The sequence below is a fragment of the Hydra viridissima genome, unplaced genomic scaffold, assembly GCF_058129835.1.
Source record: "Hydra viridissima isolate aposymbiotic clone 2 unplaced genomic scaffold, HvirCarnegie_v1 scaffold_16, whole genome shotgun sequence".
NCBI lineage: Eukaryota > Metazoa > Cnidaria > Hydrozoa > Anthoathecata > Hydridae > Hydra > Hydra viridissima.
In genome coordinates, this window is record NW_028324315.1 from 305290 (window position 1) to 320199 (window position 14910).

General features: G+C 29.8%; 1 protein-coding gene and 1 long non-coding RNA gene across 4 annotated transcripts; one reads left to right on the forward strand and one right to left on the reverse strand.

Annotated features, from left to right (window-relative positions):
- Positions 1–4322: 4322 nt before the first annotated feature.
- Positions 4323–9091, reverse strand: LOC149877162 (uncharacterized). Of its 3 annotated transcripts, XR_016448038.1 has the most exons (9): positions 7124–7386; positions 6773–6922; positions 6442–6579; positions 6279–6320; positions 6102–6178; positions 5547–5645; positions 5225–5414; positions 4856–5107; positions 4323–4635 (listed from the first exon to the last, which is right to left on the reverse strand). It is a non-coding gene; the product is annotated as an uncharacterized LOC149877162 (long non-coding RNA). The 3 variants fall into 3 exon arrangements; XR_016448037.1 differs by lacking the exons at positions 6102–6178; positions 7124–7386 and adding an exon at positions 8807–9091 and having other exon boundaries at positions 5547–6051; XR_016448039.1 differs by lacking the exons at positions 6102–6178; positions 6773–6922; positions 7124–7386 and adding an exon at positions 6016–6051 and having other exon boundaries at positions 6442–6567.
- Positions 9092–9713: 622 nt separating this feature from the next.
- Positions 9714–11260, forward strand: LOC149877163 (V(D)J recombination-activating protein 1-like). Its single transcript, XM_090074269.1, has 2 exons — positions 9714–9717; positions 9759–11260. Exons 1-2 carry the CDS (start codon positions 9714–9716, stop codon positions 11129–11131), a joined length of 1377 nt encoding a protein of 458 aa, XP_089930395.1. The 3' UTR covers positions 11132–11260.
- Positions 11261–14910: the final 3650 nt, after the last annotated feature.

A 14910-nucleotide genomic window follows, 5' to 3' on the forward strand; every position in this document is an offset into this window, starting at 1 on the left:
TTTTGGATAAAATAACCGTTCCATACGTTTATATTTGCTTTCTTTGTAATCATTAAAATTAGGCGATAACAATAGTTTAGCGGCTATCTGATGAATTCTGCTAAATACGGTGTTTTTTGCAATGTAGAGCAGCGAAATAGTAGGGCATATAGACCATTACGTAATTTCAGATGAATTACAGACAGATAGTTCGAGCGTTTGTTAACAAATCCATGATGCATACAAAAGTTTTGCAACGGGTTGCCTATGCTCCATTAAAAGTAACATTAAGTGGTTTTTGATCCGCAAAGAATTCTATTGGTGGTCCTTTAAAAAATATTATGAAGTTGATAAGACACTCAAAGAATTGACTATCATCATTATTTACATTTGTGACAACTTTTATACCACTTGGTATTGGAAAAAATTTACGCCCACTGAATGGCACTTTGCGATTCGTAAATCTACGGACTCGACTCTCTTTGCAAGCCATCCTGAGCCATTCTCTTACCAGCTCTGGCGAATCTCCGCATGTTAGCTTCCAGTATTACATTCGCAGTTTTAGCTTTACTACCAACAGGGTCAGCCATCCAGACTAAGTAACCTTTGTCAACATTTTCAGCGTTACTTCAAAGCCATCACCATAAACATTTTTTGAATGAATGCCTTGAACCATTTAATTCCTGTTGTAATTTGTCATTATATGTAACTAATTAAATGCTGTTATAGTAGCACGATTGTTTATGGTTGTTAGATGGCTTGCGATTAGTAAGGGTACCCATACTCGAATTACCACCATTACACTTGGCTATGTGGAAAATGGATGTATCATTAATAGACTTTATTTAGAAGTTTTCATGTATGATTTCAGAAGTTTTTATTAATGCTAAAAATGCTCAATTAAGTTGCAAAGCTAACGAACAGCTTCAGATTGGCATCATTTTACTTCATCGGCCCGATGTCGGTCCGAAAAATAAAATAACTTGTGTACCATCGGAAAACATAATCGGCTTGATGACTGCGAACACACCATAAAGTGACTTGTTCTGTGAACGTTTACAATGCGCAGGCGTAATGATACTGAGCGTGTCGCAAATTGTCCTAAAGACAATTGTCATGAAGTTTTCATAATCAATATTTTGAAATTTTCAGCTGAAGCAAACTTTAGACTTTAGTAAACTTAGTATTTGAGACTTGAGTTCTCAATCAAAGTTTATCTTTACAATAAATTGAAAGGCAAAAATTTTTTAACTATTGAATTTATTTTGTAGACTTACTTTTTAATACCAAAAGCGAAATAAAGCTATTGCTAGAAATTTACAAAACGTGTATTTTGTTATATATATATGTATTATATTATATATATTTATTTAAATAAAAATTTGATTTTATACTAATATATTTATAAAATACATTCAAAATATAGACTAGAAAAAGATATTATATTTTACTATGAAATTAGAGGTTTGAGATTTCATTAAATACCAGTCTAACTCCAGTAAAACTCCCGTGAAATCTACGCGTTCTTGGTTTACGCCTGGATCGTGACGAATACGTGCCTATAAGGATTTTAATTCCGAAAGTGAGACTAGATGTGCCGACTGCGATACCTCATATGAAAAGTTTTTGTCTATTATCGACGTTTGTTACTAAAGCTTTTAAAGTGTTTGGTGAACTGCAAACATTTAATGGTATCTTTAAGTTGTATTCTAATCGTAATTTTTTTTCTGATGCTCTTCAGTGAACTTATGTTTTGTTTATTCAGGGATATCTTCATAATTAATTGAGATTTTTTACTTTTAATACTAATTAACCGATTCATTTTCCATTTACAATCAATCAAAATATTGAAAATAGTAATGCACCAACAAAAAGTAATAACCTAAATAAGATACACATACTAAAAGTGGAACTTTACAAAAATATGTAAGTAACATCAATGAAACAAATTTTTAATAGAGATCAAATATAGGTTAAATAGTTATTATAATGCATTTACATATACATGCACATATACGCATATTCACAAGTAGAAATGATGGAATGACTTTAAGAATAAATTTTAGCCCTTTGGATAAAATTTATTTTTAGGGTGTACAGAATTGTATTCCAAGAAAGGATACACTGGTTTGTAATAGAATTTATTCCATGTTTGATTTTCTGTTTTGGTGTATACTAAAAAAATGGATTAATTTTTTGTTGCTGTTCTCAGTTTAATAAGACATGATTCTTTTGTAAAGTTATAATTCTTCTTGAAATATAATTGTTTCTCCAGAAAAAGTGAAAATAATACTGAGTTTTAAAAGAAAAAAGACTTCTCATTTGGAAAAAATAAGTTTTATTGTCAGTAAATGATAATAATTAATATGACTATTTTTTACAACATGACGTAAAACTTTTTCACATGTCATCAAAAAAATTATATTTTTTCATTTTCTTGTCTAAATAAAATGTTCTTAAATGTATCACTGGAAAAATTATAACAAAGTGTTTATTTTATACAGAGTAAAATTAAAAAAATTCATTGTTCACATACAAAAGGATCAATGAATTGACTAGACAAAAAAATATTTTTGTGGGATTTCCTTTGTTTATTTAAACTGTACTTTATTTTTTGAAAGCTTTGAGACATGTTTCGTCATGCTGACACCAGAATAGCATACCATGCAGTTTTTAAAAACTTGCACAGCTCTTTTTTACTGTGTTGAAGGAAAATTGCTGTAAAACCTCCAATACAAATGGTAAGGTTTATATACACAATTAAAAGGAGGAGGTCTATGGACGAAGGGAGAAAAAAAAAGTAGAAAATATCTTCATATGCAAAGAGCTTTATCAATAGAAATTGGCTGTTGTAGTAAAAATATACAAGGAAGTCACGGAAAGATCACTATTGATAGCAAATTTAGCAGACTAATGTGGAACATGGTATCAGTAGAATTGTGTTCTAACAAAAAGTATAGGAGCATAGTATAGAAGACTTTCCTTACAGAAACATTCCTTGTGTTATTATTATAGTGTTTTTAGACTATTTAATGTTTCTTCAATTTTGGTGAGAAAAAAAGTTCAGTTAACTATTACAGCTTTAGCAAGTAACATTGTTAGGTTCATTTGTGAAATTTAACGTTTTCAGATGTGCACCTTTGTTGGTTTAGTCCTAACTACAAAAGTGCATGGTGAGCATAATCAGTTTTATGATTATCGTAATCTTTGACTAACTACCATTATAGTATTTAAAACAATACTGAATAAAAGCTCTTCTAAATTATAGACTCATAGACCTTCTTGGGTAGTACTCCTCAAGCGACAGGTTTTGAGATAATGGCAAGTGAAATTTTACAATAATAGGAAGATATGTGTCAATGGGAAAAGTCAACAGAGCAACTTTTAATAAGAAATAAATGGTAACCTTTGAACACTATTAGTAAAAGTTAAAAATTTTAGTTGATTAAAGTTATAAATTTTAATTCATGAAAAAAAAAGTTAAATAACAAAAGCAACATTTTACCATAAAAAAGTATTCTTGAATTATTGGAAAAAATCTTGGACTAAATATATTAAATTTTAGCAGCTTGAAACAAAACTATATCAGAAACATAAAAAGCATTACAGTATAAGAGCAATAGTTTTTAATATTGGTCAGATCATTATATTTCAACCTTTGGCCTGTGGGGCACCATTTCTGATTTTGTTGGTTTTTACACATCATCTACATTATGTAAATAGGTTGAATGGTAAAAATAGACAACTTTAAAGCCTTATAACTTTTTTATAACTTTGAACAAGTGACTTATTTTTTCTAGAACTGTTTTCTGGATATTTCTGTCTTAAAAATAGTAATTTTTGTTAACATGTATCATATTAAAAAAATACTATAACCTCCTCAACTTTGGAAAAATGCTAAAAAATGGCAAAATGAAGTTAACCGTAGTATTTTTCTGTTCATCTACAAGTCCTTACTTGTTAGTTTTCTTATTAGCTGCTATTGTCTACAACAAATAGGCAAAATATAAGCAGTTTGTTACATTTTAGAAATCAAATATATCTAAAACTATAAAGTCTACTCCACTAAAAAGTCCCATTTTCAGCCATTTTGGGATAGCTCGTAAACATTCTAACACTTTGTATCGATCTAATACTAACAGCAAACAATACCATCCCGCCTTAAAAAAACTTCAGGGTCCCTTAAGGGCAAACCCTTAAGGGACGCTCATGAAAATGTCCGCGCCAAATTTCAGGGTCCCTTAAGGGCTAGCCCTAAAGCGGCCAAAAAAAAAACCACGCTTTACTACTCATCCTGTATGACTAGTAAAGCGTGGTTGTTTTTTTAAACTAGTAATATTCAATAGTTTAACACAGTTTATTTAAAAATATTTATATAAATCATCATTACATATCTTTATTTATAAAAGTGTTTTCTAAGTCTTTTGCTTTTTTTGTCGAGGATCTTTGTTTTCACTGTCGTCTTCGTTTTCACTGTCGTCATTATTTCCTTCATATCCGTCGTCTTTACTCTCTTCCTCAATCGAAACTTCAAGTGTCTTTTTCTTACAGCGCTGCAGACGACCACCAGAGCGATCCTGGCGTTATTAAAAAATCGTGCTACTTTCAGTTCTATCTTTTTAGACGTGGTGCCAGGGAAAATGTCAACAGTTGAAACTATAAACATTTAAAAAAGTACTTATAAAAAAAAGAGAAAAAATATGTAAATAAATAGTCATTTAAATCTATAATTATATAACCAATTACTATAGTTACGCCTAAATATATGGATTCACATGTATTAGAGATTCACATGTATTAGAGATTGTATTGTTTGATATAGCTGCATTAACAATATAAATTATATCTACATATAAAAAGATATTAATAGATTTACTTTATTTTACTGTTAAGCCAAACACCACAAGTCAAACTGTTGACTCACAGTCAAACAGATTCATATTTGTACAAATGTTCACAGTAGATGTAGATTACACTGATTTTCTTACGCTGATTTTCCAGGCTATCAAAAACTTCAGCTTCCCATGTGTTCCAAGCCTATTGATCTTTTGCTGTAAGTCATGCGCCAGCAATTTGTTTGAAATTGTTCATAGACAGTCAACCCTCCTTCACTCTTCATCAATGCTAACTAAAAAAGATCAGTTAACAACTTAAATATATTACACCATCATTCACACTATGTTCCCTTGTCAAGAGCAACATATTATGGCTATTCTTACATAATCAGAAATTGATAAAAACTTACCATACTATTTGGGTGCTTTTCAATCTCAGAATATTGCTGCAGAGAAGTAAAGATAGGAAATTATGTATGACAGACATTCTGATCAACAAGATCACTAGCAACACATGCCTCCAATCTTCCCTGTCTTTGCTCAAGATTGGTCAACTTATATTCAGTTCACGAAGAATGAACATATTCATAAGAAACTGTCCTGTTATGATAACCATAACAAACAATATACTACATATTTATACTTAAAATATTATACTACTGCCATTCATTTCATATGCCAAAACATTTTATAGAATAATTTCTTACCCCTAGTAATACAAAACATTCAAACCTTGTGCACTAAATGGTTCAACTTTAAGTCAGCTGCAACCCCAAGCATACTACCATGTATACGCAGTAAACTTGAATCAGAAGAATCATGGAGACTTAACTAAAGTCACAACAAATATTATTTTCAATAGTTTATATAACTTTAGTAATTTATAATTACCCTTTGAAAAATAAAGTCTAAAGCAGTTTTGTACCATTATAAAACTAATACTTAACTGACATAAAAATATATTTCTAATTTAATTTAATAAAATGGATATGTACACCAATACATATTTTACATGTATTCCTTGGTCCATATGTACTCCTACATGTGGACCTTGAGATTCATATCAAATCTCATTATTATTTATATCCTAGGGTTTTAGAGCATGGTGGCCTTATATACCAAGATATAAATAGTATTACTATAAATGCAGTAAAGATTAAGAGAAAACCTATACATGAACAATAAATAGTTTACAGCATACAACTGACTGTATATCTGACCGTGGAATGCTTGAAACCTATATGAAATCATTAAAAAATTAAAAAACAAAATCAAACTTTTGTGTACCTAAAATACATAACTAGATCCCAATTTTCAAAAACTTAAAATTGGCTGGGCAATACAGGTAATTGAAAACTGAAAACCTTTAAAAAAAAAAAGAAAAAGCGTAGCAACAACACTTTCATATAAAAACAAATAATTCATCTCATCACGATAAACAGCAGAAAAGTAACTTTAACTTACATCAGATAAATTAAGAGATGTACTTATACAATCAGGCTAGAACTAAATAAAAATCATATTATTAAATGATATTTACTTTAACAATGATATTTAGCAACTGATAACATACATTTATGCATGATTAAAATCACATTAAAGAAATTTGATAATGTTAATAACTTACATGTGGGAATGGAGATCGAGACTTTCAAAGTTTGTTTTCACTCAAATTCAAAAAGAAATAACAGCTTTACATGAAGAGATAAAAAATGACACTTGGATTCTTCTTTACTTTGATGACTTTCTCTTAATGAAACTTTACCTGAAAAAAACAATTTTTTTAAAAATAGGCCTTTTAGCACTGTAAGGTACAGCGGTGTATGAGTTTGTTCAATTAGTTTGACTAATTACTCTTAGTAAAAAAACTGACAGCAATCTTTTTTGTAGCATGTGTTTGATGAATATTAGTCTCATAAATTAACAATTTAGATTAAACATAGGAAATCCTAATTTACATTCATTGCTTTTGTGCTCCATTTATACATATAATCCAGTCGCACCATCAAAAATAGTAGGCACACTTCTATCAAAGTTATCTTCACCAATTTTAATATTCTCCTCCTCTACAACAGGCTCACCCTGCGTCATATAATTGGGAGATTCTCCTAAAATGAATATATTTGACCAAAAATATTTTTAAAAAAAGTTACAAAAGTTTAGATAAAAAAAGGCAGTCAGATATTTGTCTGATAGTCTGTAAATAGGATGAGATAAAAGCAACAATGTACTATAATTACTTTATAACATTACTTTGATATTTTTAAATTATCAAGATTATTAGCTACCAATTTATATTGCTGTATTACCTTTTCATCTTGAGACAAAAATATCAAGTTGACTACGACGTTTTCTTCTTTCAGTTCTTGAAGCCATTTTTAAATTATACAACAAATATTTTGTTGCTATTATAGGATTATATCTTTATTATATTAAATAACTCATTAAAAATAGTTTAAATAAAAATTGATCATCATGATTAATGTCGATCAATACTTAGAACTATATGAATGGACAAAAATCTTTGAAGCAAATCTATTTTCTAACCATGTAGCTTTCTCGTAGCGAACACAACGGTTCAATTCTACATTTCCTCTTATACTAAAAAACTCTTTTGCATACAACTTATACTTATAAAAATCCGTAAGAATATCATAAAAATACTATCATAAAAAAAGCCACTCAAACTATATTTACAATTTTTTAAGGAAACAATGTCAATATACGCTTTACGGAGTTTCTTTCTGAATGGTTCAAAATTGTTCTGTTAAATCGTTTTTTTCCGAGTTTTAAAATTCCAGAAAATTAGAGCCGATTTCGGGCTAGCCTGAGTTTAGCCCTAAGCCACCACTTATTAGGATCTGCCCTAAACACACCCTAATTTTAAAAAATCATCAAAAATATACTAATTTTGTGCTGAAAAGAAATGTAAGCTAATTATTTTTTAGTTTTGATAAAAAATTGTTTGAGAGAATTCGCCCTTAGAATACCCTGAACCACAAAGGGACCCTTAAGGGGCCCTTAAGTCATTTTAAGGCGGGATTAGACCTAACTATATCAAAATGTAAACATTAACTTGTCATGTTCACAACAAAAATGGAAGCATTTTTTGATAACCAATTTTGAATTATCAGGGTTGTATAATGTTATTGGAAATCAGTGTTTTACAAAATTTTATATAGTTTGCTGTAAAAGCCTAGCGCAGCATTGTTATTTTTGTCAAAAACAAAATTAGCATTTTTTCAAAATTTTCGTATATTCCCTTAACAAGGATAATACGTAATAATGTAGATGATAACTGAAAACAAAACAAAAAATTGTTTAATAAGATAAGAGTAAAACCCTCTTGAGCTCAGGCTCAAGAAATTTGGAATACACATGAAATTTGGCAGTAATGCCACTAACTGTATACCAATGCAAAAATATTGTTATTGGATAAGTAAAATAATTGCCAGATTTTTGTAAACAGCTATCACAAACCTTGTCACCTTTAAGATCAGTTTTCTTTCCAGGAAAGAATTCACCAAAATAATTCAGTAATGCCCAATCATCAATATTGATAACAGTGTTCATTAGTTGTTTTTTTTGTATTAATGGAAGTATCTTCCAGTATGTGAAAAATGGTAAATATACTGCTCATTGATGTTACATGAGCTTTTAAACACCATGATTAAGGTGAGAAATAATGATATGAACAAGTTCTTTTGATAGCAGGAAAATTCTCAAATTATTTAGCAAGTACTAAATGTGTAATAGTAACGGTTTCAGAAATGAAGAGAAATCTGAAAAAGTTTAACATGAATCATAACTCTTTTTCCAAATATGAATTTAGTAAGGTCTTGTTTTAACATCTTTTTCTATAAACCTTACAAATTTCTATAAAATTTACAGTTTTCTTTAAAAAAAAAATTTATAGCAAAACACACAATATTATAACTTTTAAATTGGAATTGACTTTTTATAACTAAACATAATTCATAATAATAACTCACTTTTATTCTTTTTGAGTAAAAGTCCATTATGATATAGGATACAAGAAATCATTGTTTGAAAAAAAACCCATAACCCCAATGTAGATATACTTTGACAATCAAATGCTACATACCAGATGTTTTTAAATTTTTCTTTAGAAACTAAAAACAAGTCTCTCAGCATCAAAATTTGATTTCCTATTTTGAAGGGATAGTTATAAATAAGTCTTTTCACTGTATCCTATTCCATCGCATGCCCTTTTTTCATGTCCTTACAAAATGCCAATCTGCTTTTAGTCCACAGCACAGTGGTCCGTTTGGGCTGTTTTGCGGACAAATTTATATAACTATTTGAAGGCATGTCAAAATTGCCTCAGATTTATATTATAAAGTTGCGGCCTATGTTTTAACATCAGGGTAGCAATCGTGCAAAAAATGGGGTGCTGATCCGCCCAGGGCGTCACTTTTTTATGGGTGTTAAAAAAAAAAAAAAAATTCTTCTTTCTAGTTTTTAAATTTCCTAACAGCACTACCTCCTTCCTTTACTTGCTTGTATTTTTCATAAAGGAGCGGCGAAAACCATTTTCCAACCCCTGCGATTACTGTGTATGCAGCCTAAATTTTTACGCCGAATCAAACTTTTTAATTATGTAATTTTGTAAACCATAAATAATGATTTGTATTTACAAAATAAAAATATTGTATAGTATTTTATTTATGTTGCGTAGTTATAACTACAACTATTCATGCAAGCTATAGCTTGCATTAAACACAGGAATTAGGTAATGACATTCATCACTGAATTAAAACTTCCTATTTACGAATTCTAGCAATAGTTTATATTGAATTAAAACCCTCAAAAATTAACATTAAAAGCCATATATAACAATTAACAATAAAAACTGTTTAACCACATTTTCGTCGCCAAATGGGTTAAAGCTTTTTAAAATAAAATTATTCAATTCAGAATAAGAACAAACATTAAACACTGAACACGATAAAAACAATTTAGTAAAAGTATATTACTTTGTTTCTGGTAATTTCTCCGTTCAATATGGTTCTCTATACAGAACAAGAAGTTTTTTACTTTTACTTTTAAACTCTAATGCAGATGGAAACAACTTAATATGGGAACAAATATCTCCAAACTCAGATTTTTCACAGAGGCCTCTTATGCTTCAAATGGGAAAAGAATCACGTGAGAATGCACAATCTTTAACCGTTTTTAATGCGGATATAAAAACAATGAAGGAGGAAGGTTTCATTATTATCTTCAACGGACAATATTTGAATATTAAAGTAAACATTGTTGCAGACAGTTTTGACAGAAAAGCATCAAATATATTTCAGGGCCTTGGAGGTGCTTACTGTGATCTTTGTGATTTATCTAAGGAACAATGTGAAGATATATGTACAATTGAACAGGGATTCGTTATAAATAGAGACATCGAAACCATGGAGCAGATATTTTTGGATTTAGTTCAAGAAGACGGCTCTTTAACTAAAAAGTCAAAGGATTATGAAGTTTGCCATGGACAAACAGCAAGTCCAATAGCTGGATCTAACGTAAGGTCTGTACAAGTACTCCATGCATTACTCCGTGGATTTGACCACTTTATGAAAGTTGTGGTTCATTTATCTGCAGGAGTTCACGCATGGACAGAGTCTAAGACAGCCAGTACTACGCACTTCCTTGAAATAGAGAAAAAAAATATACAGGAGTTAATTGGAAAAAAAACAGGTATCAAGTGGGATTTTGCAGATTCATCAGGTCAAGGGGGTAGTACTACAACTGGCAACGTTGCTAGAAATCTTCTTTATAATGAGAAAAATAGAAAACTGATTACTGACTACATTTCAAATAAACATGCCAGAATGTTAGCAGAGCAGTACGGTTTCTTGTTGTCTAATATTATTCGTGCTATGTCATCTAGTCAGAAAATTAACATAAAAAAATATAGAGATATATGTAAGGAGACAAACATTCTTCTTCGACAAGAAATGCCCTGGGTTAGTTTGACACCGACTATTCATAAGTTATTAGGACATACTTGGGAGCTTATTGAGTTAAATAATGATACAGGACTTAAATCATGGAGCGAGGAAGGCATGGAGGCCAACAACAAACAACTTAGAATATTTCGAGAAAAACTATCAAGAAAAACAAATCAGTTGCAGAACTTGGAAGATTGTTTTAAAAGACTCTGGGTGGGCTCTGACCCTTTAGTTACCGAGCAAAGGAACAAAGGTCGATTACAATGCAAATTGTGTAGTGAGATAGGGCATAGTAAAAAAACATGTTTCAAAGTACATGAAAATGACATTGTTAATACTTTGTTTATGTAAAATAAAAAAATTAAACTTGAGCGTTTGCTATTTTTTTAGTCTTTTTAAAAGTTTAGATAAAATAACTTGTGCATTATGCTTAAAGAAACAATTAAACATAGTTTTTATAACCACAAATAACTTAAAAACCGGGTGTTTGGTAAATATATGTGGCATACCAAAACAATGGCAACAGTATGAAGTTTCTAAATAATATATGGTTTAGTATTACCAAATTTCCGGTTTTTGAGATATTTTAGGAAGTATACAAAATTTAAGAGATTTTTTTTTGCAGAAACTGACTTTTGCATTAAATTTTTTTAAAAGAAATGAAATTTTTTTATTAATAACGTTAAAAAAAAAAAAAGGAGTTAATACTTTTATTTTGTTCATTCAATTTTGTGAGAAATGAAATATTTTTTTTAATTTTTGTTTATAAATCTGCTGCATATAATTAAAATTAGAAAATGTATGTGAAAAATCTAACTCTGCGGTGTGAACGTTTTTTTTACATGTTTTTTAAAACTTTGAAAGGTTGTCATTTCTTAACCAGGCATGATAATCACCTCTAGTCTTTTCCCTTTAAGTCGAATTTTATTGTAGTTTCAAAAAATCATAAAAAAATTTTAGTCCAGAAATATAAATTTTTTCATTTTGTCCACCATTTGGACCACTGTGCACAGTCTTTTTACATGAAATCAATGTTTTTTCAAATTAAAAAATACAATTAAAAAAAAGCATACCTATTAAGGTAATGATTATCAACTTTGACTCTAATTTTAAAAACATTTATGCATGGGCTGTAAACAGTTTGGTTATAATTTAAAAAGCGCTTTTATCCTAAATTGGAACAACGCATGCGCGGAAGATAAAACTTGTCAATGGTGGTATTTATAAAGCTTATATTGATTATTAGTTTATTTTTCTCTGAAATTAAAGTTCTAAATAGGGCAACGTTTTCTTTATCAACTGGAGGAAACCCGTTTGTTAAAACTGTTGGATATTCTGCTAAAATAAGTATCTTTATATAAACCCGTTGGTTGTAAATGTTACAAAAGGACAACACTTGATATTAACCGTTTCGCGGCGGTATAGAAACTGCATTAAGTGGATCTAGCTTATCTTTACTGGAGATTTAAAAGTTATAAACAATTCTGTGGTTTACAACCTAAATTTTTTTTGTAAATTATAACAAATATTATTCAAGCTGAAAAATTCCGTTATTCACTCATTATATAAACTAGCGCGATGTACTAAGTTTTGTTTGATTTTTTTCAGTTGAGTTCTTTTTTTCATGTTTACTATCTTTTAATAAATAGACTGTGCTCAATCGTAAATTTAGTAAACTTTAGCGCGCTTATTCTTAAGCATGCAACAGTTAAGATTAGGTCAACAAAGAAATAAAGAATATGTGAAATGATATCCACTGCTTATATATGGACGCCTATTTAGTTTGTTCTTGTAAAGTGTCCATACTAAGTCATTTCATATGGCATTATACAAATAATTGCAGACACAATACTGCCAAGGTGCTTGCTGTTTGTTGATCGTAATAAAGATCAACAGGGATTATTCATACAATGTTGAAGAAGTGAGGAGCGTTCATAGATTGTCTAAAAGAAACTGTACATTGATTATTTGGGTTATTCATTTTGGATATTTTTGGCTCTTTCACAAATTGATCGAATAAAAATACATCTTTCTTTGGTTTTTTAAAAGACGCCCCTTAGCTTATTTTTGGGCTAATAACATTTCATTTTCGACGATATAAAATGGCTGCTGTTCTTGAAAAAAATGTCCTTTGCTGCTGCTGTTGGGATTCAAGGAGCATTAGGGCAATATGCTTTAGAAATGTTAAAAAATGAATGCTGATTGAATTTAAAATAGGGGAACACTTTTTTTATCAACTGGTGGACATCCGTTGGTTGTAACAGTTGGATGTTCTGCTAAAACAAGTATCCTAACAGGTTATAAAACCAACAGAAGGACAAGTTCTAACGTTTTGCGCAGCGGCACAGGAAGTCGTACAAGAACAAATTAAAACTTTCTTTATGAACTGTTTCACACACTTGTTTAATATGCCTTTACACAGAAAAACACAGATGGTTGTGTAAGTAATGTTTAGTTTCTTGTTTTGATAGCAATGACTGACACTTTTGATCAAAAAGATGGTAACTTCTTAAATGTGTATTTTCCACAGAGGCTTATTTTTGGTAGAAGTGCTTCAAGGAACGAACAGAAGAATAACTCAAGGAAATACGCATGGCTAATGTCAATTATTTTGAGAACGCCTAAAGCTGGTGCATGGTGATTTTTGGACAAACTAATTTTGTTAAAGCAACATTAGATTGACTTCCTTGTTTATTTACAACAATTTGCCATTTAACGCTCTTTTAGTTTTATTTGGTTTTAATTTTATTACATAAAATTACATTTTATTTAATTTGCAATTAAATTTGATGTGATTAAATTACACTTAGGCTTAATTCATGTTTTATAGTCAGTGTTAGAAGTGACAGTAATAATTAAACTATTGTAAAGGAGCATGTTGATAGTGGCATTTGTTATTTAATTATTGTGAGTAGGTTTTGTTAAATGTGGCATTTGTAGCCTAATTATTGTTATTATTGTTAATGGTTAGTTTATTGGTGCGTGCTCTCCACAGACCTCTTTTTTATTATATATTCTGTTGGTGGAGCAGCTTAGACACTCTTGTATTTTGTACTAGTTTAAATACACAGTCTCTCCAAAGGATCAATTTTCAATCCTTGAGATTTTACAATAAGATTATAACAGAAATATCGCACAAAAAATTTGTGAAACATTACAATTGATTGAAAAATAATCAGCAAATCTTATTTTACAAATAAAAGAATTATTTATACAAAATTGCTTACGTTTGCAAAAGAATTCATGCACCTGATATTTCTTTAAAGTTTTTTAACTTTAACGCACTCACAAACGTTTACTTAACATTTAAAGTTATCTGTAAACTTTGCATAATAAAATCAATTTATGTAACATGTTCAAAAAATATTGACAAACCAAATCTTTTTATGAAAATTTGTGGTGATAATGTGATAATAAGTCATTTCAACACTCTTACCAGTTGTTAATTAAAGAAAAAGATAGCACATATAACAAGTCTCTTCACAGAGTTTTTGTGATATATTATCAACTAAAGTTTCAGCTCTATTACATTCCAAGAATTCCATTTTACACTGCCTAGTTAATAAAATAACATTTTTCTGGTTTTTGGGCAAAAATCCAATCCAGATTAAAATTTCAAGGTAAAAGTCTTTTAGTTCCATCTCCTGATCTTCTTTACCAAGATACACTTCCAGTATGACTTTATTTTCATTCTTGCATAAGGTTATTGCAGGTTGTAAGATATAACCTTTGTACATTATCCACTTATTAGATATCCAGTTCTTCTTATCTTTGTTTAACTCGATTGTTAGATTGTGCTGATGATAGACTGGTTTCTCATGACCTTTAACACTCGTAATCAGAGGCCCTCTTGCATCTGTGATAAAATCAAACAATATCTTAGTTCCAGTTTCTGGAAACTTTTTCACTGATTCCAGCTTACTTCTAAAAGGGTTAATAGTTTTTAAACATTTCCAAATGCTTTTATGAATATCAGTTTTTTTTTTTAGTGATCTGTTCAATCTCCTACATAATTGATTATTACGCTTTGAAGAAAAAGGATATGCAATTGCCTTAATATACCAGTTTAAAAAACCAGACCACTTGCCCAAGATAGGATTAGTATGAGACAGGCCAGTTGTTAGAAACGG